The sequence below is a fragment of the Ursus americanus genome, chromosome 2, assembly GCF_024610735.1.
Source record: "Ursus americanus isolate L20-20 chromosome 2, mUrsAme1.1.p, whole genome shotgun sequence".
In the NCBI taxonomy this organism is placed as follows: domain Eukaryota; kingdom Metazoa; phylum Chordata; class Mammalia; order Carnivora; family Ursidae; genus Ursus; species Ursus americanus.
Genome location: NC_142128.1, coordinates 4641148 through 4668229, shown reverse-complemented (window position 1 = coordinate 4668229; position 27082 = coordinate 4641148). Strand labels below are relative to the sequence as shown.

At 58.4% G+C, this 27082-nt stretch overlaps 1 protein-coding gene across 6 annotated transcripts in view; it reads right to left on the bottom strand.

Moving 5' to 3' along the window:
* Positions 1-207: 207 nt before the first annotated feature.
* GRID2IP (Grid2 interacting protein) overlaps positions 208-27082 on the bottom strand; it is a 57738-nt gene continuing 30863 nt past the window's right edge. Inside the window, exons 1-21 of one of the 6 annotated variants that reach the window (XM_087867130.1) lie at positions 22088-22229; positions 19232-19480; positions 18904-18989; positions 16347-16416; positions 15600-15694; positions 15105-15288; positions 12285-12439; positions 11266-11415; positions 10901-10998; positions 10624-10741; positions 9509-9864; positions 8691-9107; positions 8063-8150; positions 7169-7246; positions 6446-6642; positions 5953-6108; positions 5727-5813; positions 4728-4857; positions 4512-4630; positions 3644-3808; positions 208-3403 (exon numbers count right to left, since the gene is read on the bottom strand). In XM_087867130.1, coding sequence (XP_087723256.1) covers positions 3332-3403; positions 3644-3808; positions 4512-4630; positions 4728-4857; positions 5727-5813; positions 5953-6108; positions 6446-6642; positions 7169-7246; positions 8063-8150; positions 8691-9107; positions 9509-9864; positions 10624-10741; positions 10901-10998; positions 11266-11415; positions 12285-12439; positions 15105-15288; positions 15600-15694; positions 16347-16416; positions 18904-18989; positions 19232-19480; positions 22088-22122 — 3105 coding nt within the window. In that variant the 5' untranslated portion in view covers positions 22123-22229 and the 3' untranslated portion in view covers positions 208-3331. Of the gene's footprint in view, positions 3404-3643; positions 4631-4727; positions 4858-5726; positions 5814-5952; positions 6109-6445; positions 6643-7168; positions 7247-8062; positions 8151-8690; positions 9108-9508; positions 9865-10623; positions 10742-10900; positions 10999-11265; positions 11416-12284; positions 12440-15104; positions 15289-15599; positions 15695-16346; positions 16417-18903; positions 18990-19231; positions 19481-22087; positions 22230-27082 lie in introns of those variants that run through there. The other 5 variants (XM_045813312.2, XM_087867121.1, XM_045813310.2 and 2 more) reach the window with 5 other exon arrangements.

Sequence of the window (27082 nt, the reverse complement as noted above, 5' to 3'; positions counted from 1 at the left end):
AGGCAGGGAGAGTGGACCACAATTCTGAAAACTTGGCTCTGAAAGCAGGGTAGTGATAAGGCCCTGAGACACATATATATATGACATATGTGTATATATATATTTGTAAAATCGTGTTGAGCAACACAAAGAAGATATTTCCACGCAGAAGATGGGCTTTCATGTAGACAGAGCTGAGTTTTTGATCCAGCAAGTCACAATCCTTCCTGAGTTTCATTTTTTATTTGTAAAAATGAGAGGACAAAAACCCACCTCAGAGGGTCACTGTGAACGTGAAATGAGCTGAAATACGTAAAATGTTGGGCACACTACCTAGGAAACATGTGTGATTAGGAAAGACGGCATGTAATTCAGCTATGTTATTTGGGTAGTATCACTGAGAAATAAGTAAATTTCTGGGGTCTAAATGCTTGCATTCACAGCTTGTCACTTGGTGAGGAGTTGGCAGGGGGACATGGCGCACATATGGGCTCACATATAGGGCTTTGTACCGACTCGGGTGTAGAATCACCATGATGTAGAACCTAGAAAACCAAACCCAGAGAGGCTGATCCATAAGATGTCTGCACTCGGTGTGGTGCCTGGCACAGGGTAGGCAGTCAGCAAGTATTGGCCAATGCATTTATGAATGAAGAGTGCCCACTGAGAATGTGAAAAGAGTGAATACCTGTAACCATCTGTGGATGGGTGTTCTTAGTCAAATCCTCTTAGTGTTGCAAGTGACAGAAACCCATTCAAACCAGCCTAACCCCCAACAATTAAATTTTAAAAGTTTACAAATGGAGGCGAAATTTGTTGGCTCAGAGACTGACAAACCGGATGTCTGCTTCAGGCATGGCTGGATCCAGGGACAAAGAGATGTATGGAATGGTCTCCTCTCCTCTTCTTCCCTGCATTGGCTTTATACCCAGGCAGGTGTTCTCCACACGGTGGTCCTGGCAGCCCCACCCAGGGTTCCACCCTCTCTACATCCAACAATTCATCCAGAAGAGAGGGAGCCTCCCTTTCCAAATAGTGCCAACTTAAGTCTTAACTGGGCTCTGAGCCACCCAGCCAGAGTCACGAGACCATCCTTGTCTAATCGGCACTGCTCAGGGCCTGTGAGTAGGGAAGGGATAATTTCCCAAATGAAAAACAGGTGCTTTCCCCAGCAGAAGGGAGAATAACCAGCCTAGCCAGGTGCAGAGCACTGCTGTCCACTAGACGGAGTGGAGGCAGGGGATTAGGTAATGGGCAACTAGGTAAGAGAGAGGGGGAGGCATGCCACCAGGAGGACATGCGGAGATGGCAAACCAGAGCTGAGCTGGGTCCAGGCAGGACCGAGGCCACTGAGGATTTAAGGAGACTGGGATCTATACCGGGATGTCTGGCCAAATGGGCAGGTGGTAGACTGATTGTGAAAACGGCCCTGATTCTCCACCCATCCATGAATCCACACCCTCTGCAGGGTGACGTGGCATCACGTCTCACCAAGAGTGGAGCCTATTAGCCCGCCCCTAGAATCTGCTGGACTTGCCCTTTGACAGGGGACTGTCATGGAATGGTGGTGCACCAGGTCTGAGGTCTGAGCTTAGATCCCAAGGGGTCTTCTCTGACTTTGCTTCTGTGACTATGGTTCTCTTGGACCCCTGCCTCTACCATGGGAACCATTCTGGCTATCTGGCTGGAGGATGAGAGGCCACGTGAAGCCATCCTAGCTGTCCCAGCCAAGGCCCCAGACGTGGGAGAGAGACCTGTATGACTAGCAAAGGCGCCTAGCAAGGGTGGGGAGGGGCGGAGGTAGAGGGAGAGAGAGAATCTGAAGCAGGCTCCATACCCATCATGGAGCCCAACACGGGATTCGATCACTCGACCCTGAGATCATGACCTGAGCTGAAATCATGAGTCAGACGCTTAACCAACTGAGCCACCCAGGCGCCCCAAGTTTATAGGGTGGCTGTAAGCGGGGAACAAGGTAAGAACATGGCCTCAAAGGGCAGTCTGTGGGAGACTGAAGAACTGAACAGGTCCCATATACTGCCCAAGAACATTAGCCGTGTGATTGTAGAGAGAGAAAAAGAATCCGAGAGACAGTGTTCAAGCCTATTGCAGACTTCTCTGGAAGAAAGTTAAAGAAAGAGACAACAGGAATCTACCTGATGCGGAAAATTGCCAATGGGAGCATGGGAGGAAATTAACGCATCCTCCCCGCCCCAGCACCCCTGCTCCCTGTCTCCTCTACTCCGACCTCACCAGGGCCTTCAGACATGCATGTGGAACAGCCTCTGGGATCCCAACTATGTCCCATTTTGTCATCCAGCCTGACGCCTGCTCTGCTCCTGTGACCCATTCCAGGGAACATCACCACGACCCAGCCAGGCAGTCAGCCCCCGAGTCTGCTCACCCAGCACCTGAACATCTTTCCGTTCTCTCTGCCCCTACCTTGACCACACCATCACCATCCCACTCTCAGGTTCCCCAAACTAGACTTAAATTTGTCTGCTGGATAAAAACCTTCAGTTCTCCACTCTGACATAGCATGTCTTCCTAATGCAGTCCTCCCCTGTATCCCTGCCCGGCATCTGTCCTGCCTGCCCTGCTTCCGGGCTGTGGCCAACTGCAGGTTCTTCCAGCGTCCGAGACCCAGGCGAGCTGCACAGGCCCCCAGGTCCCTACACCTGGGGATGTCCTTTCTCCCACTTTCTTCCAAGCAGCCCCAGGAGGCCGGGACTGGGTGGGGAACCTCAAGGCCTATTGTGCCCACTAGCATGGCATGTTCAAGGGCGTCGGTCACCTTCTCCAGGCTCCAGAGTGCGTGTTCTGCAGGGGTGTCCCTCCAGCCCACTGGGAGCAGGCTCCGAAAGGAGATTCTGATGTCCTAGCTTGGGGCAGAGCGTCCTCTGGCCAAGCTCGGAGGAGCAGACAGCAGACGCCACCCCAGGGTGGGGGCCGCTTCATAATCCACTCGCTGGTCTCAGCCCCTCCACCCGTCCCCCAGGACCCGACCAGAGTCCTGAGGGGGTGCACAGCCAGCACCTGCTCCAAGGCCCAGAGTGAGGCGGAGCAAAGCCAGGCCTCCCAGTGTGAGCACGTCTGTGGGCAGCCGAGGTTCACACCCCTGGGGAGCTGGTGCCTCCTCTCTGCCCCATGCCCCCGGTGCTCACTTGGAGCCAGAGCCAGGGTCAAGGCCCACAGAGGGGAACACGTGGACCCTGTACCTTCCCGGTGCCCAGAGCCTGATGGCTAAGGTAGCTGGAGACCCGGGGAGGCCGGGCCCCATCTCCCACACCCAGGCCGCTCTGCGCTGCTCCAGGCCACTGGGACGGGCCTCAGGCAGGACTGGCTCTGCAGGTCACCAGGCCAGGGGTGAAACCATCCCTGAACTGCGCGGGCCATCCCCAGCCTCCAGGTCACTGAGTGCTCGCTGGGGAGGAAGGGGCACATGGGGAGGGTCTGGTCAGTGGTTCCAGGAGCCTCTGACCCCTGCCCTCCCTCATCTTCTCCCCCCACACCCCAGAGAGCCAGAGAAGGGAACTGTCGGCCCTGTGGCGGCCACGTCACACTTGCTGGGGGCTCTTTCCCGATCTGGGCTTCATGGAGGCCCCCGCATTTGACCTCTGGAGGGACTTCTAAGAGGCCCCTTAGGCCTCCCATCATGGCTCACCTCAAACTTGCTCATGAACTCTGCGAAGATGCCGAAAAAGGCCTCAGAGGTGGTGGCTTTGGAGTCCTCACCGAAGAAGGCCAGCGCCCTCCCCAGCTCCTCCATGGCTTCGCGCTGCAGCCCGTCCAGGGCCCGCAGCACAGGCTGGGCCGTCTCTAGGAAGGTCTGATCGGCCTCCGCTAAGGAAACCGCCAGGCACACTCGGGTTCTCTAGCTGCCGGGTTCCCGCCTGCCCTGTGCCCTGTCCTTGGCCGGGAACCAGGCCGTGTCCAGAGGCTCCAATGCCTTGGCACACTGCCCTCTCAGCTGCTCCCAAAGCCCGCCGCATCCGGGGCAGCCCCAAGGCCGTCCACTTGCCTTCTCTGTAGGGCAGCCCTCTCCCCACTCTGGGCTCTTCTCAGATGCCACGACCCCCTCCTCCTCCAACACCTGCTTACAGTAGACTCCTGGCACTCTCTCAGTTTTGATCTCTCCTTTTTTTTTTCCTGTGGCATTCGTCCCTAATTGTGCTCAGTGGCAATGTGCCCCTCTCCTGACTGCCTTTGGACGGCCAAGGCCTGACAGGTCTCTCCCTGTATCTTGTGACCTAAGCCTGGGCTCTACTGCCCACGAGGACAGACGGGGCAAGGCCAAGGCTTTTGGACAGTCGGAAAAGCTCCTCTTCAGTTACAGAGACATGGTGTAAGTGCTTGGATTCTAAATCACCAGGATGTACCCTATGCCAGGACCCCTGGGCCCACCCACAGCAGCCTCTGCCCAGAATCTCTGCTGGGACACGGGGTCTGCGGTGGCTGCTGGTGCGATAGCCAGCTCTACCTGGCCAGCCCAGGGTCCACCCTGGTGCTGGGACAGGCTGCTCACTGGATACCGTCATGACCACAGCAAACTTGTCCTCACTGGAGGGGGACATGCTCTGGCAAGCAGCCTGTATCTCACTGATGGTGCCATGGAGGTCAGCCAGGTCACTGGTCAGGGCCCGTTGGTTCACTGTAGGGAAGGGAACAGAGCCTCATGAGCACGGACCTCCCAGCCCAGGACAGCAATGCCTCTGCTTCCACGCCCACTGCCCATCCACTCAGCCTACCTTTGGCAGCCAGGGGCACAGTGGGCAGGTCCTGAGCAAAACCCAGGAGTTCTGGAAAGTGCTGGCTCAGTGATTTGGCAAGGATGTGCAGGAAGGTGGACTTCCCATCCACAGTCTTGGTGGAGTTCAGCTGCAAGTGACGGCCAACATACATCCTCCTCAAGGAACCCATCAGATTCCTGATCCCACAGGCCTGGCTACTCAGTCCCACTTCTCCTGGCCTGCAGTGGCAATTTCTGGCCCTTGACACTCACCAGCTCCGAAGTAGCTAGTATTCCTCACTGTGAAACTGCTGGGATGCCCGCAGGCCTCCCCAAGACGTTCGGAGGTTCCCTGGCCCAGATCTTTGAGACAACCCCCACCCTCTGCCCAGGAACCAGTCCCATATCCACCAGCTAGAGGAGGCCACCAGATGTTCTGTCCTTGGGAGTGTGTCCTTGTCAGCAGATATAGCCCCAAATTTTCTGACCCCTGGGGGGGCACCACTCACGTATCTTCCCTCTTGCGGTTTTCTGGAACTATCTGTGGCCCATCTGTGCCTCAGACATCCTAAAACATTCATATCTACAAATGGAATTTTTCTTCTTCTCTTTTAAAACAAAGGTCCCAGAAACAGTGGGAAGCCTGGGTACTCCAGCTGTCCTTTCTCAGATCCTAGATCCTTTCAGGGGTAGGACAGCTTGACAGTGGTGGTGGTATTAAGGACACAGAACCTACGAGGTGGGATTCCCTCCTTCTTCCTGGAGTCTGCTCTCCCTGCCCCCCACACTCCCTTTTTCCAGATCCTGAGGCTTGGCTTGGAAAAGCCCCCCACCCCCAACCTTTGCTGCAGTTAGATCCTGGCCTGTGGGTAGCCAGTTTTTCTTCCTGGGGGAGGGGCCTTCCATGGTCACGGTATTCTCTCCTCTTCTCTCCTCTGCCACAACTTGGGTTGGGCCTGGCCTTCCCAGCCTCGACGGTAGGACACACTCATCGATTACTGCCACCTGGTCCCCTCACCTCTGTCAGGAAGTTGATCTTGAAGCCCGTGGTCTTGTTGGTTTTGGGCTGTCCATCGTTGAGATAGTTGCCCATGGCCAACACGAACTGTGGAAAGGAAGATGGGCAGGTCCTGCCCAGGTCCTCACCCCATCCCCCGGACCAGTATCAGGATGCGCCTGCAGACTGGAAGCCCCAGGGGGAAGACAGGCAGGTGGGATGACCAGGGAGGGGGGTGCGCCCTGACCTCCAGGATCTTGGCGAGCTTCCGGCTGTTCCTGAGCTCAAGGGAGGCCTGGCGCAAGCACTCCAGGCTGCCCCGGATCTCCTCTGTCTTCTCTTGTAGGGTGGCCTGGAAGTGCAGGCTGCGCAAGCGGGTTTTGTATTCGGGAACCGATAGCATCTGTCACGAAGGCAAGGCCCGGATTCACCCGCCCCACCAGGAGACTCACCGCCCCACCACAGCCTGGGGTGGGGGTCATCTGGCTGCCCGGCATTCCCTCAAGAAAAATAAGCACAACCCCAACATCAGCACAAAAAATAAGCACAATCCCATCTACCTTGGGCCCCAGGTGGGAACTGGCCGTGAAAGGTGTAGCACTGGGACTCAGAGGCGCGAGCGCAGTGGTGGTAGGGGAGAGGGACCCACGCAGCCCCGGTCACAACGAGAGCCCTGAGGGAGGCGGCCGAGGCCGCTGGGCAGCACCCCCTGACACCCCGCGCCGTCCCGGCCACAGCACCTGCAGGACGAACTGGTCGGGCTCGCTGAGGCGGCCGGGCGCCTCGCGGAAGGCCTGATAGCGCTGCTCCTCGTCGGCGTCGGGCGCGAAGAGCAGCAGCTGCGCCAGGTGCGCGGGCTCCAGGCGCCGGGGCTCCATGCTCATGAGCATCTGCCGCAGCTCGGCCGGGCTCAGCTTCAGGTGAGCCAGCAGGATGGCTGCGGGCGGGGCGGCGAGGGTGAGCCCGGGGGCGGGGCCAGGCGGACGGTGGGCGGGCCCAGAAGTTCCCCGGGGCGAATGGGTGGAACCTGGGAGGGGCAAGGGACCTGGGCGGAGCAGGAGACGGCCCAGAGATGGAGAGGGCCCTTCCCTCGGCCGAATAAAGGTGAGGACGAGGTTCTCGAAGGGACAGACCTAGATAAGGGTGGGGTCTGGGGGCTGGTGCCAGAAATGAGCTAGGAGACCGCGAGAGGGAGAGTAGGAGATGGCTGGAGGCGTGGCCAGGACCCGGGAACCGGTTACATGTGGGCGGGGCCAGCGAGGGGGCGGGGCCCATGAGGGTGGAGCCCAGGCCGACACCTGCGCCTGGGTGGGATCTACGACCCAAGAAGTGGCCTACACCCAGCCCGTGTTCAGCCACCAAGGCCTAATGTGTCATCCACATAAGTGGACCCAAAGCTCTGTGGCCCAGACAGAGGGCCGCCTCCCGTCCCCAACAACCCCTGGGACTCCCCAACCCCTCACAGGTGTTGTAGGCCTTCTTGTGAGACAGGATCTCCACCACCTCTTTCTTCCTGAAGGGCTCAGGCCCAGGCACTGGCTCTGGAAGGGAAAATGGTTTAATGCGAGGAAGTGAGGCTGGTGGGAGGATCCAGGAGCGGTGTGGCCACACCCAACAACCCAGACACCCCCTGACATGGCCTTAACTGAATCAGCCCCAGGTGTCCCCAGTCCCCTCCTTCCTCAGTCTCCCACTCAGGGACTCTCCAGGCCGTTGTAACATACACAGCATGCGTGGTGCATACCTCTCCCCCACCCTCGCTCCACTGGGCCCTTGGGGCTGAGCTGCCCAAGGAAGGGGAACCAACCATCTCTCCACCTTGCAGATGCTTCCTGGATGGACAGAGGCCTTTCTCTTCCACCCCGGAACCACCTTCTACACACAATATCCCTGGCTGCCTGGAGCCCCACCCGATGACTATAGGGAAATACCCAGAGAAGGGCGAGGGGACAGAGAGCCTGGAAGGGACATCTAGTCGGCTAGATACAGATGTCTCCTGATCCCCTTATTCGGGCTGTGTGACTTTGAGCAAACTACCTAGCCTCTCTGTGCTTCCTCATCAGGAAGTTACGGTGATCACAGTCCCTACCTCGTAGAATTGTCACAGGATAAATTTAGAAATGGGGGTGTCTGGCATTTGGTGAACATGCAATAAATACAAGCTACTATGATTAGCTCCACTTTCAGATGGGAAAACTGAAGCTCTGAGAGGTTAAATCACTGGGGGACATAGGAAGTAAGTGGCAGTCAGTGCCTCCCTCTGGGACTCGAAGCCCTGGGATGCCACAGAAGGCAGCAGGTGGGCTTCCACAGACAGCCTGGTATGAGGGTTCCCCCAGGGCCCTCAGGCTACTCACTAGCAGGTTTCTGGGTGCCAAAGTGGAGTTCCAAATCGAGGTATTTCACCATGTCGCTCAGCTTGTCATAGTCGGAATCTTCCCCCAGCTGCAAGGCAGGGGTGGGGGTGCGGGGGGTGGGGAGTTTCGGGGGGAGGAGGAACACTGGCAGCTGGACTGCCATCCCCCCCACACACCCCCATTCACTAAGAGCTGCCCTGGGAGCTACCGGGGAGAGCCCTCATCAGGCCCTGGGAGAAACTGGGGACCAGAAGAGACTGCAGGAGAAGCTGGATCGTCCAAGTTATGAGGCGGTGAGCTGCCTCCTCACGAGGTCAATAACGCGCACACACCTGGAACACTCTCCAGGCAGGAGGCAGAATATTGCACTGGAGCAGGGGGATAAAGGGACTGCAAAGGGGCTGCAGCCAACCACGGGGGCTTAAAGAGGTGGCTAAGAGGTCTGGCCCTGTCTGAGGGGTCCTTTGCAGGGGGTGAGCTCACCAGAGCTGCCCTGGGCTTCCAATGCTGGGGGAATGGAAGCAGGGAAATGCCAGAGGCTAGAAACTGGACAGGGTCTTATCTTCAATGCTGCTGCCCAGGCCAGCCTCCCCTGGTGCAGGGCACGCCCAGGCCCCAGGTCACCTACCTGACCCCAGATGGTGCCTTCCGAGTTCTCCACCTGCTCCCACCGCAGGCGCTTGACGCTCATGTGGCTGGTCTCACTTCGGCGGTGACCCAGGCCCCGAGACAGCATGGGGGGTGCACAGGGCACCGGTGGGGGCAGGGGTGGCGGGGGAGGTGGAGGGACTGGGTGGCTGAGTTGGGTGAGGGGCTTGGCCAGTGTCTGAGAAGGGCCCCGGGGACCATCAGGGGTGCGGGAGCTGGGCTTGGGGTCATGGAAGGGCAGAGGTGGAGGAGGCGGGGGGCTGAGCGGGGGCGGGGGGATGTGGTCGGAGATGGAGGAGTAGGTCAGGGAGCTGCCTTCCTCACTGCTGCTGATGCACTCACTAGCGCTGCTCCGCTCATTGGTCACAAAGCTTCCCTGGTCATCGTGGAAGCTCATCTGCCCAGGGCAGAGCAAGGTGAGGGAGGGTGGGATAGCCTGGGGCAGGGGTTGGGATAGCCTGGGGACAAGGATAGGATAGTCTGGCGGGTTAGCCTGAGGCTGTGGGTAGGATGGCCTGCCAAGTAGTCTGGGGGAAGGAATGGGGTAACCTGAGACAAGGAATATGGGGGAGCCTTGAGTGAGGGGTGTTATGCTGAGTCAAAGGGTGGGATCGCTTAGCCAGGGAATGGGGTAGCCTGGGACAGATTCTAGGATGGACTGGGGCAGGAAGAGGAGTAGCCTGGGGCAGATCCCAAAGGCAACAGGGCTCTTGCAGGAGCCCAGGGATACTGTTCCCCTTACAGACCCCCATGTCACACCTGGGCCCCTGGCCTCCACATCTGCTGGCATGTGCTCACCTCCTCATAATCATTCTCAGGGCTCAGGAAATCATCCACGACAGTGACCCGGGGGCCCAGCTGCTCACTCAGCACATCCAGGAAGCGGTCAGTATCCCGGCTTCGCACGGGGCGGGAGAAGGTGAAGAGCTTCCTGTGGCTGGGCGGGCGGGCAGGGTCCGGGCTTGGGGGGCTGTCGGAGCGGATGGGCCCGGGGTCTGGCTGTGGGGAGGGCGCCCTGCTGCTGTCCAGGCTGGCGTAGGGGTGGGACTCAGAGCTGCTGGGGGATGCCAGGCCCCCTGAACACAGTGGGTAGTAGCAGGGGGAGGGCAGGAGCCGCTCGCTGGGCCACGAGACGCTGGACAGGGTCCTGGGCCCTGGGGTGGGGGATCAAGTGTGAGGACCCTTCTTCAGTCAGTACCTGGGTTCCAGGTGCAGGCTGGAGGGGAGGGGCCTGGGGCAGTTTGGCTCTGTGTCCCTGGGCACCTTCCTTTCCCTCTCTGGACCCAGCACAAGAAGACCCTAGATGATCCTGCCTCCCCAGGCCCTTCTCCGAGGGAAATCAAAGGTCAGAGTAGGTGAGGGGGAATACTACTTCGCCCCAGGACAGGCCAGACCCCAGCACATCTTGGAAGGGACCTCGGGTCACACCTGGGACCAACTGAATACAACTGAAAGGGCAGAGGGGCCTTCTCCGGGCCCCAGATCAAGGATCACAAGGCACTTCCCACACCCAACAGGCCCTTGGCTGACAGGAACGTTGCCCAGGGGTCCTGCCTTCTGAACTGCAGAGAAACCATCTTCCCAGTTGTGCCTTCCACAGAGCAATGCATAGACTTAATAGTTTATCCAACAGCTACATGTTAACTTGGGGCTCCTTTGGGGGAGGACCTCTGCTTTTCTAAATCTGCAGCAGGGGTAAGGATCAGAGGGGGCACGGGATGCCTGTGACGACCCTGAGCTCGATGGACCTTTGCCATGCAGGCTGCTGAGGTTCCCCACAACTCAGTCATGTGGTCATGGAGCAAAGGGGAGGCTCCAACGATGTGCCCCAGATGGGGGCAACGCACAGACAGATAACGCAGAGGCCAGAGGCCAGTTCTGCTCTCAGTAACCAGGGCTGGCTGAGCTCCTACCTGCTGGGCCTGCCGGGCTGGGCACTGGTGGGGAGGCACGGGATCTGGATGTGGTCCCCACCTTCCCTTTGAAGCTGCTGTTCAGTCGGGACTCGAGCTCCGCATAGACGGCTGACATCTTCAGGGACAGGAGGCCAGGGTGAGTCCAGCCAACCGTCACCTCCCCCATGAGGCCAGGTCTGGGTGATGTGGGAGGCAGGGATCTGCCCCAGCCCCATGATCCCCCTATTCCCAGGAGCCACCTGAACCACCAGGAGGGCAGCCAATGGGGTCTCACCATCTTAGGATTGGGGGTCTCAGGGAGGGATGTGCCGTCGCCTGCCTGGCGCTCGCCTGGGATTAGAGGAAGAGGCATCTCGGGGCAGTCGCCAGGACCTGCCAGGGGAATCGGAGAGGGTGGAATCCACCATGGAGAGGTCTAGTGACCCCTTTGAGCTCTAAGGCTTGGGTTCCAGCCCAGGCCCCATGCGCAGCCACGGAGAAAGAACCAGCAAGCCCTGTAGCTCCAGGCGGGCCATCACTCAGCCCTGCTCAACCTGTTCTCAGGGATCTCTCATCCCACCAACCCCATTCTGCAGGCGGGAGAACTGAGCACTGGTGGCACCCTCACACCCAGTCCCGCCTTTTGGTCCAGAGCCTCACCGCAACTGAGGCTGGCCTCCAGGCCCTGGGACCGGAGGCTGCGGCGGCACATGGATGAAGCCCTCAGGGAGCTCCGCCGCTGCAGCTCGGGCACTGGCTCGGGCTCAGGCTCGGGCTCCGGCTCCAGGTCCAGCTCGGGCTCCGGCTCTGCTGTGCAACATGAACAGGAGATGGGCCCCTTGTCCCCTCAGCTGGACAAAGGGCCTCCAAACACAGGAGGGGTGAAGGCAGCCGCTGTCTGCACCAATCTGTGACCCAGGCTGTGTTTGGCATGTGGGCTGAGATGGAAGATTCCAGGTCTAGGCAGACATATGGACCATCTGTGGACCAGCCCATACTCTGAGCGTCTTGCTAAAACCCTGGAGCCTCCCCCGGCAAACTGTGGGTCCCCAGGACGAGAGCTAGTGGGCGCCCGAGAGCCAGCACGCGGGAGGTCTGTAGGCTGTGACAGCAGGTGCAGAGCGCCTAGAACATGGGCACAGTGTTTGGCACACTTCCGATCCCTGTGGCCTAAATGGTGAAGTGCGGGGTTTTATGGGCACACGGGACCCACTGTAAGACGTGTGCAGCAGGGGGAAGCTGAGGCCGCACATGGCCGGCGGGCCCTAGTGTGCCTCTGTGTGCATCAAGGCCCACCAGCCAGGCGCGGCCTGGCTGTGTCCTTGCTCTCCAGCGCTATAAATGGCCACCACATGAATTTCTTGATCTGCGACACGCTTCTTGGCGTGCAATGCACAGCCACTGAGGCCACTCCCATTTTGTGGGTGCGAAGGCTGGGATTCCGGGCAGATAGGTGGGGTGTCTAAAATCTAAGGTAATGTGGCAGACGCTACTTAAGCATCAAGCTGGGAAGGCACGTCTGTGGGGCCAAGTGTGCGACCAGGCTGGGTGCACCCAGCATGTGTCCACAGGCCAGGGGGGGCGCATCTGTCTGTGGGAGACGCCCAGGTCGGCTGTCATCCGAGAACAGGTGCCTGGCTCTTCACTGGGTGGGCTGGGCAGGGGGAGGGGCTGCTCACCTGTCATGGCCGTGTAGCCCAGGAAACATGCGATTTTCTCCTGGCAGAGCTCCTGCTCCTCGTAAGTCAGCAGCTGGTAGATGAACTGCCAAAGAACTTGCTTGACAGGCGTGTCCAGCACAGGGTAGACGTCCACGATGAGGGTGTCGATGTTCCTGGGGGAGGGCGCAGGAGCAAGGGCTTCATGACTCAGGGCTCGCCATGGGGGGAGGGGGAGATGGACAAGGGGGCACTTCCAGGCCATAGAACCCACCCCTGCCAAGACAGAGAAGTGGGGAAGGTGGGAAGGCAGGCTCTGGCGATGCCCCCCCCCATTCAAATCCTGGCTCTGCCACTTACCAGCCAAGTGACCTTTCTCAGATTACTTAATTCCCCTGTACCTCAGTTTCCTCTTCTGTAAAATGTGGATAAAAATAGCATCTACATCACTGTACAATGAAAACACAGAGTGTATTGGGTAAACCAACTCACTATAGCAGGGATTGGCAAATGATGGCCCACAGCCCAAAATCTGGCCCACCTTCTGCTTTTGTAAAAAAAAAGTTTTATTGGAACACAGCCATGACTGTGTGCTTACATATTGTCTATGGCTGTTTTCGAGCTACAACGGCAGGGTTGAATCTTTTCTATGGAGACCATATGGCCCACAAAGCCTAAAATATTTACTGTGTGGTCCTTCGTAGAAATAGTTTGCTGATCCTCGCATTATATGGGAAAATAAAACTGGATCCGGACGTAACACCCCACATAAGGATGAACTGTAGGTGGGTACAAAACAGAGTACGAAAAATACAATGGTAAAATTCATAGAAGACAGTGTGGGAGACCATCTTTTGGCCTAGGGTTAAGGAAAGAGTTCTTAAAATTTTAAACACCAAAGCCGTAAAGCCTAAAACGTACTGAATTTGATTTGACAAAATCAAGGATACCTGTTCAAAGAAGCCCAACTTGGACACGTTGATATTAGGTATAAGAGAAGTAATAACAAGTAACGAATGGGAGAAGATGTTTACGATGTCGGAAATCAACAAGGAGTCAGTCTCTAAAATATACAAGGAACTCCGGCAAATCAACAGGAACAAAAAGCCCAGTAAAATGAAAATGGGCAAAGGGTCTCAGCCGGTAATCGACAGATAAAGAAACAGAAAACGCGAACAAGGACATTCAGAGATGTGTAAAACAGTCATTTCAAAACCCCAGATAAAATAAGAAGATGTCACTTTACGCCTAAAAGACTAGCATGAGCGGAAGGCTGGATGGTGCCAAGTGTTGGTGAGGACGTGGAGATGAGGGAGCCCGGGTGCCCTGTAGGTGAGAGACGGCCGTGCTCTGGGGAGCAACTTGGGACGACCTAGTGAAATTTAAGGAAACAAATACTTTAACAGCCAGCAACGCTATTCTTAGATATAAATTCCGAATGAGTCGTACACAGCACCACGGGGAAATGGGCACGATGATGTTCATCCCTGCTACTGCGATGGAGGAGAGTGGTGACAAGCGGGTGTCTGTCACTGGCAGGTAAATAGATCAGACCCGGACCCTGATCCACAGGAATCTGGCTGCAGTTGTAAACAACGTATTACGTGTACATAGAGCGACACAGACAGATCTAAACATGTAGCACTTGGTGAAAAACAAAGTCACACACAGACTGCGCACGGGATACCCACAATTGTGATGTGGCCCAAAAATACATCCCATGGGGGGCGCCTGGCTGGCTCCGTTGGAAAAGCATGTGACTCTTGAGCTCAGGGTCATGAGTTCGAGTCCCACGTTGGGTGTAGAGATTATTTAGGTAAATAAAACTTTTAAAAAAAGAATCCTTTTGAAACAGCAATGCCTATGCTTCAAGAACACGTCAAACAGAAGGACTCCTGTTAAACTCATCGGACTGGTGGCCTTGGGAAGGGGAGGGACACAGAAGAGGGAGTGGAGCTAAAAGGGAATGAACGAAAGGTGGAAACAAGCCAAGTGTCCATCACAGACAAATGGACAGACAACATGTGGTCTATCCACACAATGGAATGTTATTTGGCCATGAAAAAGGGAAGAAGTAGAGGCTATAACTTGGCCGAACATTGAAAACAGGATGTTGGGTGAAAGGAGCCAGACAGAATACTGTAGGATCCTATTCGTATGAAAGCCCAGAGTAGAGAAAGCCACAGAGACACTAAAGTAGATTCGTGGTTGTTGGGGGGGACGAGGGGGAAGGGGAGGAAGAGGAGGGGGTCATAGTGAAGAGGTGCAGGGGGTTTCTTTTTGAGTGAGAATGTTCTAAAACTGAGTGTGGCGATGGGTGCACAGAGTTGTTAACTAAAGACCAGTGTGTTGCACACTTACACGAGGGAGTTGTGGGGCATGTGAATTATACCTCAATAAAGCTTTTTAAGCAAAAAAGAAAAGGATGAGGGGTTTGCACGGACAATGACAATGACCCTGTGGACCGAGGAGCGTGACAGATGCAGGCTGCCGCCACTCAGGGACAGAAAGGAAGACACCAAACCAGCCCCAACAGGCCCGGCTGGCCGGGGGCAAGCGTCCACAGGCTAGTCCTGTGACCCTTCCACAAACAACACCACAGAGGTCACCGGTTCGCTTGACAGAGGCTGGGTCACGTGGCTAGGAGGGTTCAGAGTCAGGGTTTGTGGTCGGGCACCTTGACTGCCCACCACCCCAGGGCCCCTGGTACCAGCAACTGCTGTGAGTGTCTCCCAGGAGAAGCGGGCTCAGGAGGCATGGGCAGGGAGACCCGGATGGCGAGTCTGGGCAGGACTTGGGGCCCACCCCAGGAAGCCCCCACCACCACTCTGGCCCAGCCACCTGTGCTGGAAGAAGCTCTCCAGGGCCCGGCAGACCCCGTAGCGCTCAGGAGGCGTGAGTAGGTGCTCCAGCTGCTGGCTGAACGTCCTCCCCTGCACCCGGATGCTGGAGGGCAGGATCTCTGCCACCCATTGCAGGGAGGTGAGCGCCGAGGACGGGTTGGGGGAATCCAAGGAATCGGAGTCTGTCGGGGCCACAGGCAGGAGAGGCACAGGTGACCCAGCATCCCCGGGTCAGATGCGGTTGCTCTGGCAGCCGGGGGGAGCGCCGGGCACTGGGAGACACACCTCCTGCCAGGAGCTGGGGACGGGGATGGAGGGACAGCCCCAGGCAGGGCCCTGAGGCCACCCCACTGGAATCTACAGCACCACCTGGGAAGGGCAGCTGCAGGTTTGGGGGGAAAGCAGAGTCCCCTGCAGACTTGTAAGTCCCACACGTGGAGGCCCTGGCAGGGTCTCTGTGGGCCACAGCACCAAGTGGCCGTGGGTGTCTCACCGCTGGCAAACGGGACAAGCCCCTCCTCCACCACCAGTGTGGGCATCGCGCCACTGCCTTGAAGCATGGACACCACCTTGTCATGGGAGCAGTTCCTGCCAAGAAGAGATGGCCCGGGAGGGCCTGACCAGCATGAGCAACGTCCACGACCACCCACCAGCTCTCCCTGTCCTGCCTGTGGAGGCCGCTCAGCAGTCCACAGCTAGGCCAGGACCAGAAGACAGGGTCCTGCCTCTCCTGCTCATTTATCTCCTCTGCAGGAGAAGCTCCAGGCTCAGGACGAGCTGGACACTTGTCATGCAGAGGGGTTGTGCCCATGTCATCCCCAGGCAGGACTCTCCTTCAAGGGCAAGACACTCATGGTCCATTTAATTCTGTGTCCCCTGGGCACCGGGCTGGCTCAGCTGGTAGAGCATGTGACTCTTGATCTTGGGGTTGTAAGTTCTAGCCCCACGTCAGGCATGTAGCGATTACTTAAAAATAGAATCTTTAAAAACAAAAACAAAACAAGAACAAAAAACCCCTCTGAGTACCTTGCATGGAGCTGGGGTATTTTCTGGTTGGAAGGATGAACTGACATCCTGTCTAGTCTGAGGGAATAGATTCAAGAGTCCCCATAGGAAGAGGGGCAGACCCTGGGGACAAACTGGTCATAGGAAATCAGGACCACAGCCTAGGTGTCTCAAGAGCCAGGAGTCTTGGAGGATGGTTTGTCACCAAGCTCTGATGTCCCCAGTAGCCTCTGACCTCATGTCCAGTCCATTGAGGAAGAGGATCCGGTCGCCTGACTTGAGGGACGCATTGTCAGCCGGGCTCCCTAGAAGCAAGAAGAGAGCACGTGCTGGTCAGCTGGGCAGGGCTGCGCTCTGTGAACCCGTTTTACAGGTGCCAAATGGGATGAATGGCAAAGGAGAGCCAAATTCAAGTCAGCAGATCCCACATTAGACCCAGCACTCCTTTGCTCTCAGCTACTCTGAGCAGGAAGTGAGCCCCTGGGTGGGGGTGGGAGGGTTTGGGGCTCAGTGTGGACCACTGGCAGCCCTGAGCTGTTGGAGAAGGAGGAAAAAATAAAGAAGGTCTTGGGAGCCTTATTTCCGCAGCATCCGTGCACCTGCTGAGAAGCCCACTCCTACTGTTCTTTGCCCTGCACATAACGGTTCACATCATAGATTCCTCCGTGCCTCTGTCATCAGGAGAACATGCACTTGCGTACAGGGAGGCAGCTTCCTCCTCCAGGCTGGGAAACATGGTGCATTAATCATGCTTGTTTGTCTCTACTTCCTGAGGCTTTGGCATCTTGGGGCGTTGCTGACCCTGGAAGCACTGCCCTTCTGCGGCTAACCCATGTCTACATGATAAATAACTGGCTCCAAAGAGTGCCTCTTGTATGCAAACCAACCAATCCAGAGCCCACACCCAACGCCCTTCCCTATGGGGCTCTCATACCCTGGGCCTCGACTGTGCCCTGCCCTAATCTCCCAGGGCCAGGTACCTGCCGACTGACTGGGGACAGCTCCTGGGCCTCAGAGCGTGCTCCAACCAATCCTATACCTGCTTAGCCTACCTTGCCCGATCCTTCCCTTACCCCGTGTGGCCCTGCGTGGTGTGGCCACGCCCCCTCCTTTTGGGAACTGTGAGGGACAAACTCTTTTTCCACTGGCCATCGTCTGGGGACGGGGCTGGTAGTTTGCTCCTGTGGATGTCAGGGTTCTTTCCTTTTTGCCTCTTTTATCAGCTGTTCCTCTACATTTGATTTGGAAGCAAGAGCGGGAAGTGACAAATGCCTAAAGAAAATGTACTCTCAGACTATGAGGCATTCTCTTGTGAGGCTGTAGGGACTGTCAGGGGAGGAAGAGGGATGCTCAGGGAAGACCTGCTGCGGAAAGGGGAGTCCTTCCCCCGGGACTGAAGAGGGGGGCAGGGGACAGGCGATGGTGGTGATGAATCCACCCTGGACTGTCTGGAAGTTTGGGCCAGCCTGGGGTGGGAGGGCCAGAGGGGTTGTAGTCGGGGATTCAAGATCACTGGATCAGGAGTCAGGAGATCCCAGGTTCTGGTCCTTGCTTTGCCAGAGCCTCTAAGGGCCTCAGTTTCCCCATTTGTAAAAGCTCTCACTGAAGCATCCGTTTGGCTTCCTATGACAAGGAAGGCGTGGAGTCATCCTCCTGGAGGCTGGGTTGGGGAACGTAGAACATCTGGATCTTAAACATGGCCCCAGGCAAAGTATCCCTGGCTGCACCCCACATGGGGGTGGTGGGAGGTGGCAATGCTGGTGGTGGCAGAGTTGGGAGAGACAAAGAGGAGAGAGGACTCATTTCTAGAGGACCAGCCCTGCGCCTTTTCCCTACAACACTGTGTCAACAACTGATGCACAAATCCGAGTACTGCAACATGTCAGTCACCAGACTCGGTCTCAAAGGGATCCGACAGCCGGAGCAATGAAGCAAAGGCACTAAGGCACTTTCCTGGGGATCAGAAGATCCCACCCACAAATCCCTGCACTGGAGGTGTGAGATGAGGAAGGGTAGAAAGGACTCGGCATCAGCAGGGCCATCAATGGGGATGTGTCACCAGGAGCATCATCCGCAGGTGCTGGGAGGGTATCGGTGCAGGACAGAGAGAGTGGGTGACCCAGCCCTAGGGGTGATTACAGGGAGGGAGAGTTCAGTTAAGCACCAGGAGACATTTCTGCCCCCCCCCCCCGGAGAACTTCCACAATGGAATGGGCTGCCTCAGGAAGAAATGAGTTTCTCCCCACACTCCCCCCACCCACCCTGGAGAGGCAGGAAGGATTTCTGCATGGAGAAGGCTCTGCTTTCTTCAAGATGTCACCGTTCCAGGAGCAAAAAGATGCAGGCTGGGTGGGGGTAGGAGGAGACTCCAGATTGGGGGTAAGGGCCGGGGTAGTGGGCAGAGGCCCTGAGGGCCTGGTGCCTCTCTGAGTCTAGCCTGCCCAGCAAATGCCAAGTTCACAGTGGGCACCCCATACAGGCAGGTTGATTGGGTACAGCCTGGGCAGGCGTCAGGTGTTCTGGCTACCCCAGTGCCTGGGGCAGTGCCCTCGGCCCTCCCTGTGGACGTAGGAAAGGTTTGGATGGAGAACTTGGCTCTCTTGGCTCAAAGGTGACCCTGAACTTGGAGGGGGTTTGCCCCAACTCGCAAGGTCCCTCTGGGATACTTAGAGGACACGGGCTACATAAAGTTAGATCCTGGGGGCAGAAGCGGGGGTGGGGGAAGATGGGTTACTTAGTATGGGTGTAAGAGAGTCCTTCACCCCATCCTGGACAACCCGCCCACCCCTCACCAGGCAGGACAGACTCGATCCAGACAGGCCCGTGACCGCGCAGCGTGAAGCCGAAGCTCTTGTTGCCCTTGTAGACTCTGACTGTCCTGGGGAGAAAGAAGGGGCGGGGTGGGGGGCTGGCAGCGTGCCCTGCCCTGGGGAGAAGGAGGCTGGGGGGGGGGCGTAGGGGATGGAGAAGTCCCGTGTCCTGCTCCCCTTAATCTCTCCGGCCCCCCACCCCTATCTCACCCCCGCGCCCACGCCCCGACCCCGCGCCCTCTGCCCAGATCTGCATCCCAGCCCACCGACTAGGAGGCATCCGCGGCCCCTGCCCGCGAGCCCCGCGTACCTGCGCGTGCCCCCCGGGCCCGCGCGGCCGCCCAGCAGCGAGGCAGCCTTGCGCGGTGGCGGCTCGTCGGGGCGGCGCGGGGCGGCGCTGGCGCGAGTGGACACCAGGAGGCGCTCGGGCCGCTCCTCGCTGCGGCTCCGGCGCAGCCGCTGCGCGCCCTGCGCCCGCCGGGCGCGGCAGAGCTTGCCCAGCAGACCCTGCGACACCACCTCGTCGAAGCGCGCCCGGTGCTTCTTGGGGATGAAGATCCTGCCGGCGAGGACCGCAGAGTCGGGACGCGCCCCCAGACCGCGCCCCGATCGTGCCAAACCGCGGCCTAAAAGCTCCTCGCGGGCGCCGCCCTAGGCTCTCCCGCCCCTACACAGGGGTAACAGGGGAATCAGCTGCAGGCACCTCACTCTCCCGCTAGGTGCTGGGACTTGCGCCCCAACCGGCCTGGGCCACACCAGAACCACGGGGCCTGGCTCTCCACCTCGGGAAAGTCACAGACTGTCCGCCTTACTCTGGCCTCGGGGGACCTCAGTGCCCCCGAAGCCCGTCCGTGGACCTGTGCCTCCTCCTGCCTCCGTCTTCCCATTTCTGGCCTCTCCCCTACGCCCTCATTTCATGCCGTTGCACCTGCCGGCCAAACCCCAGCCAGGCGTCCTCACCACCCATCTTCTTACCTGATCCCAGGTAGCTCTGCTGGAGGAAACTGGAGCCACAGCCTGGCCTGGGTCAGACCTCCCCCAGACCCTCTTCACACTCCTGGCCTTCCTGCTTGCCTCTCTGGCCAGCCCTTTCTACAGCTGCGGCCTCAGAATTTGCCAGGACCGCCACATCCAGTCCTACCTCTTACACTCTTGCCCTGGCTGTTGTCCTTGCCCGGTACACTCTCTGCCTCCTAGTTACACTGGGCTCGACCTTCAACACCCAGGCTAGCCTTCCTTCAGTTCAGTCCTACATGCTTTAGTAAGACCCTGCTGTCCATGACAGCCAGGCACTTGGGTTCAGGCTGAAGGCACTGTGGTTCCCGCCCTCAGAGAAGCCACTTGGAAGTGGTGAGAGGCAGTGGGGAGGCTTGGGTGGACCCTGTGTGGGGTCTACACCCTGGGATGATTCCCTGGTACCTGGGGGTGTCTCCTTCAAGGCTGGAAGCTCTCTGAGGGCTAGGTTTGTAGCTTGGCTGGGAGCCACAGTGACCAGTCAGGGTTTGGCACAGGGGAGGGACTCAGTGACTCCGTAAACAAGGGGTCCACCAGCAGCACAGCCATCCCACCCAGTAATGGCAGCAGTTAACATCCTGCTGGACTCCCCTGTCCACTGCAGAGGATCCGGGGACTCAGAGAAGATCTGTAACTTTCCAGGGTGACACAGCTGGCCCTTGGCACAGCTTGGACAGAAGGCTAGCCTCTGAGCCTTGGCCGAGGGCCTCTGACATTCTGGTGGCTAGTGCGGCCTCCCTGGCCACATCCCAACGTTCCCTTCCATGTTCTTTGTACCAGGAGCCACGGCCAAGGGCATGGTGGGGGAGGAGGGAGGAAGACGTGAACGGTGGCTCTGCAGCTGGAACACAACCCCTCTGAGGTCATCCAGTGGCCCCCACTCTGTTCCCCGACCTCTATGGGTAGGATTAATAAGCCCAGGCAGGCAGAATAAGCTGCCTGGTGCGAGGGAAGGGATGTGGCTCTTGCAGGAGGAGGGTGCACCAGGGCTGCCCCCAGTGAGCTCTGCTCCAGGTCTGAATGTTCCAGGTGACCAGGAGGCCAAGATGAAAGGCCTGCTCAACTCTTCCAGGACCATTCTGGCCTGATGCTCATCCTTGCCCACCCACAGCGATTCCTGAAATTCTAGAGCCTCGGCCTCATTCCCCAGATGGTCGCTCAAGGTCTCCAGAGCCTGACACCTTCATATGCCTGGACTGCACATTCCCCATACCCTCCCAGACCCGCCACATGCCTCATGCCCAGGCAAAGGAGAGATGACAAGCCAGAAATTGTCCACCTCACACTTTGAGCTCCAGCCCCAGGCTCCAGAAGGCCCTAGGTCCAGCCTGGGCAGGGGCCAGATGTCCATCCCAGCTCTACCCTCCAGCAGCAATTAGAAAAGGTGTCCCCCCACCCTCACTCCCCCCGCTCCCGGCCCCAGAGTGGTAACCATGGTGAGTCACCAACTGCACAGGTGGGAGAAGACTGGTGGCTTTTTCCCTGCTTGGTGTCCTTGGAGCTAAGCCAGAGGCCAGGGCCGCCTTGTGAGCCAGATGCCCTTCCTGGCTTGTGTTGGCTCTCCATGCAGCTCTGTCTGGCCAGGCACCCCAGCCCTGGGTCTGCTCTGAATCCACTAACCCAGGAGAGCCAGGCGCAATAGGGCTCTCGGACCACTGTGGCAGATCGCTCCTCCTCTGACCCTGACAGCATGGCTGCCCCAGGACTTCCAGGTCCTTGCTACACCAGCAGGCTTCTCTGAGACCACAGGACTCTTCCCTGGCCACACAGTGACGTTTCAGTCAGTCAGTTCTGTTCCCTCTGCCTGGGGGGTCAGGTGTAAATCCGTGTCCAGGTTCCTCCTAGGGGCTGTCCTAGGGTCCTCTCTCTCCACCACATTCCCTGCCTCTGCTCTCCGGCCAGTTCCCTCGACCTGCTCAATTGCAGGAAGAAAAGAGGGCTTTTCAGTCCCAGCCCTTGGTCCCCCCCTCGGACCCCCATCCCAGGGGCGCGTGCAGGTTTCAGGCATCCAACGCGGGGAACTTGCCCCCTTGTGCCGGGTGGGTGTCCACCTCAGTGCCCCAGCCCCACCCCTTCTTAGGCCGCCTGAGGCGGGTCCGCCGCGCCTAGGGCGCACAGTTCCCGGGGGCGCGGGGCGCGGTGGGGAAACTACCGAAAGTGACGAGAGAAGCCCTGGTCCTTCCCCATCTGGAGCCGGCGACGGCGGCTTGGCAGGTGCCGACAGGTAGGGGTGGCAGAGCCCGCGAGCAGAGCTAGGGCGCCGCGACTCCACGAGCCTCTGCCGGGCAAGCGCACTCGGCCCCTCCCGAGCCGGCCCGGCCCGCTGCCCCGCGCCCGCCCCCTCCGGGTGGCCCCGCCCCGCCCCGCCCCCACGGGGGACCCTACAGCTAGCTCCGGGGGAACTGGGGCTGTTCGGGGCTGTCAACACTGCTTCCTCTCGGCTCCCTCCATCCATCAGTCTCTCCCCAGGTGTCTGGCCTCCAACCTCTCGGGCCGGGGCGCCCAGGTCCCCTGCACCGTGGCAAGTCCCCAGCCCCTGGCTATAGCGAGACTGAACCCCACTGTTCCGAAGAAGCCCTTTCTTTTGTAGAACACGGGAAGGCTTTCCGGAGGGCGTGGCCTTTGCGCTAGGTTTCAGGGAGTGGGTCGGTGAGGGGAAGCCCCTCTCACCTACCCAGGGGGCAGCGCTAATCAAGAAGAGGTTAGAGAAGGAGGCCTTGAATGCCACTGCCAGCCGCTGAGTGTGAACTCAGTGGGGGGGGGGGGTTCTAAGGATTTAAGGAGAGGAGGAGGGACCCCAGAGGTTTTGGTGCACCAGGGGAGTGGGTGAGGCTGGGAGAGGAACAGGGAAGGTGTAGGGTGGGACAAGTGGCTATATTCTAGAAACACAGAGGAAGGAGATGGTATAAGATCTGGTGAGTGAGTGGAAATGAGGAGGGGCAGCCGGGCTGGACAACTCCCAAATGAGGGGGGCCAGAGGGCCTCCTACTGGAAAAGAGGGAGCTCAGGGGAGAGGGGGATGACAAGAAAGGGAGTCTGGACGCTTCCTTTCTCTCTGGGCCTGCTACTGGAAGTCAGAGCAGGAGCAGACCCCAGGGAACCCAGTGAATTGTCATTTCTCAGTGATCCAGTCCCACTTGCCTGCGGGAAAGGGCACATAGTACCAGGGAGCCAGCCCAGGGGCTGAGCAGCAGCTCCTTGGGGGACATCAGCACAAGGCTCTCTCCTCACCAGGAGTTAGCCACTACCCAGACAGACAGGAGCGCAGAGGCAGAAAACCCTGGGACCCTCCCTCTGTCTCAGTCACTGGGACAAAGGGGCATCTTACGTGGTTCTGCCCATAGCTTCCAGCAGCTGGTCAGACTGGGTGCTCTGTTGAGACCACGCTGCCCAATGCACCTCAGCCCCAGTTCCTGGCCCCAGCGAGGCCACCACACTCCCATGATCAACCAGGGCTGCTTTTCTCCCCGGCAGCAGCAGCAAGCCAGAGCCAGCACATATGCCGCATCCTCCCAGGCCTTGTCCTCAGCCCTGCCAGGGAGAGGAATGCCTGAAAACCTCTATAGTGAATATGGCTCCCCGACATCTGCACAGCCACAGCCGTCCCATCATGACAGAGTCATTTCGGGTAGTTTGGTTCTGGGTGCAATGGCCCAGCATCCAGAACCAGGCCAGCCCAAAGCCTCTGAAGACTGTCCACCTCACTGTGGGCAGAAGAGATGTGAGCGTGGAGCAAATGCTCATGACTGAATCTGGACAGAGGCAGAAATGCACACACAGCTTTGGGGGCCAGTGTCCTTGTCATCCCTTTATCCCTGTCCCTGTCTGTCCACACCGCACAGCACCCCTCTGTCCCAGCGCCCCAGCACACAGGGAAGGCATCAGATGGGGATAGCGGCTGGTGCATCAGAGAGCCCCAGACAACAGCTGGCCTTTGCTGAAGGGCCCGCCCCCACGCGAGGGGAGGCTAGGAAAGGCAGATCACTCTGGGGCAGAAGCTCTCAGTTGGGGATTTTGCCCTCCAGGGGACATCTGCACTATCTGGAGACAGTTTGTGGTCACAAAATGAGGATTGGGATGGGGAGTGTGCGACCGGCATCTAGTGGGTGGAGGCCAGAGACACTACCACATACAGGCCAGCCCCCAACCACAGAGGATTATCGGGCCCCAAATGTCAAAGGTGCCATGGTTGAGAACCCTGCTCTAGGGGAAGCCCACACTAACCGAGCACATACTATCTCCCCACAGTTTCACAGAGTTCTCCCGACCACTTTGATTACGGTGTCTCCAACATTTGTCATTAAAGCAGAGGAGGACGGAGGGGGCACAGGGGTTCCCTCACACCCTCCCCCAGATTCTCAGCTCATCTCTTTTCTGCTTCCAGTTGGGAGGGTTCATTTCTGTGATTTCCTACCAAGAACCCTGCTGGGAACATGAAAGGATGACCAACCCCGTTTTACAGACAGGCTGTACATGTCAATGAACCTGCTCAAGGTTGCACAGCCTGGGTGCAGCTGGGGGGTCCAAGCTGGGTCTGTGGAGATTCCAGACCGCAGCTTCCTTCTCCCACCCGCCGGCCCCTCCCTCTCCTTCCAGATTTCCTGAAACACAGCAGAAAACGGGGCTGCCTTTGCTTTCCTGCTCCCTCCTAACTGCGTCACACTTCCCAAGCTGCCTGGCCTGGCCCTGTCCTAATTAGAAAGTCATTTTATCACTTCATCAAACTGGGATCCCTTTGGGGATAGACCCAAATTAGGCTCTGAGCTGCAGGGTGAACTGCCGTCGTGGAGGAAGATGAGACCCTTTGCTTCCATTACCACCACTGACCCAAATCCTACGCTCACGGCAGCACTGTCCAAGAGAGCTTTCTTCCACGATGGACATGCTCTAAATGTGCATGAGCCTGCACGGCGGCCACGAGTCATATGTAGCTAGTGAGATTGAGAAGGTGAATTTCAAATTTTATTTAATATTCATTAAATTTAATTTAAAAAAGCCACATGTGGCTACTCTGCTTCATGGTCTCACTGCTCCTCCTCCTTTCTCCCCAAGTCTTCTGATTTGGCCACTGGGACCCCCTCTTGGAGGTCACACAGTGACTTGGGTGGGTTCTAGCCTCTGCCAAGCTCACACACACACACAGGCACACGCATGCACACACAGCTTCACCTACCCTTTGCGCTCACTCTCTCACGTAAACCCTGTCTCTCCTCAATGGGGCATCCTGAGGCCACAGGTGTCACTCTTTGCGGCCACCTATCCTAGGAAAGGTGGTTCACGGCCCACTACTGTTGGGTACTCAGTGTTGGGTACGGAGTGGCACCACTCTGGCCATGGCAGCGTCCACTTCTGTGGCTAGATGCCTGGCCCTGATGAACTTTTCTTGGGGACTCTTTCCACCCCCATAGGACATGCTGCCAGAATCTGAGGGTCACTGAGCCACAGCAGTGGCACCTGCTGCCTCCTCCAGGGAGCTTACCCTGATTGCCCCCCTGCTGAGTTAGCCCTGGGCTGCTGGCACTCAGCCCTCAGAATCACAGATGACTGTCTCTGTGACTCCTCCATGCCCCCTGAGAGCTCTCCCCTAGAAGTTTCTGCATGGGGATCGCTACTGCCACCCCGGAACCCAGCATGTGGGCCACTAGAGCCTGGGGGTGGGGGTGGGGAGATATAGGGTAAGGAGGTGGGGAGTGAAGTGGCTGAAGCCAGGCTGCCGAGATACCCCTCTTCCTGCAGAGCCCAGCTGGGCGCCGCCCCCTCCTCCAGCATCCTCCCCAATTTTCCTGTCGCACTTGACTCGCGCTGACAATAGAGGCTGCTGTTTCATCGTCCCCAGCAGCTCCCCGGGGATGCTGCGGGGACCGGGCATCCCTAGGTGTCTAGGGTTCCCACTTCCCAGGCTCTAAATCGAGTGCACCCAAGGGGGTGCCTCCCCCACCCTGGCTCTTCCTGACCCGCTGCCAGCGGTCGCTTGGGGACGAACTGCAGACGGGAAAGCAGGCGTGTCGGGAGGCAGACAGGCTGCCCCGGGAGGCAGAGGCAACACAGACGGAAGCCAGGGCAGCTCCAAAGGGAGATGAGGGGGACCGAGAGGGCCCCAGCTGAGTCCGGCTGCTAGCAGCCTTGCAACACGCGCGTGCCAACTTCCCAGGGGACAGCCAGCGCCGACGCCCCTGGCCCAGCCCTGGTAGTGACGAGTGGGGTGGGGGGCTGCCCATCCATCATCTCCCCAGGGAGCCCTCAGCACCAGAGCATCATCTCCACTGCAAATTAGGCTGTAGAAATAACTTTTTTTTTTTTCTCTCTGGATTTTCCTAGCAAGGGGCAGACCCCTAACTCACCCCAGGCAGCTCATGGTGGCCTCTTTCGGTGGCCTTCTGCGCTCCGCTGCAGAGCCGAGCCGCTGCGCCCGCCTGGGCTTGGGGGGGGTGGTGGTGGCCAGCCCCGTCCCTGACATTGGCCAGGCCCAGAGGGAGGGGCAGGCTGCGGGGTGAATGGCAGGAAGGGGAGGGGGTGGGCTGAGCCCAGGAAGGGGGAGGGGGAAGCAGTCGCAGGCCCTGGAGGCAGGGCGGGGAGAGAAAGGCGCCCCCCCTGCAGGATCCCGACAGGGAAGGCATCACTCAACCCCAGCGGGGGCCTGATCAAAGCTGTGCTGTGCAGGGCAGTGATGCCCTGGCAGGAAAGTGGGGGGGGGGGCTCGGGAGATTCGGGGGCCACTCCACGTGTAAACCCATTTGGAATTTTTTCCCTAAAGGATACACTTACAGGGTCCAAAGCTGAGCAGAAGAACAGAAAGTGCACAGCTGATGGATTCACGGTCCTGTGACAGCCACGCATTTGCTGTGTGACTTTTGGACCAGCCTCTTAACCCCTCTGAGCCTCAGTTTGCCTCTGAGAAATGGGGATAGTAATAGCGCTGGGATGATTCAGCCAGACAGTGTTCCTCTGGGGCTCTGGCGAGGTCCTCACAGCTGGCATCATCAAAGGGCAGAGAGCACACACTGTTTCTAGCATGGGGATGTCCTTTCTGCAGGAGGTGGGTCCTCTCTGAAGCCTGTCCCAGCCCAGCATCTAGCAGCCCTTCCGTTCTCACTCACAGGGATGCCCTGGCATCCAGCTGAGCCAACAGCCACCCTTCCCAGGGTCG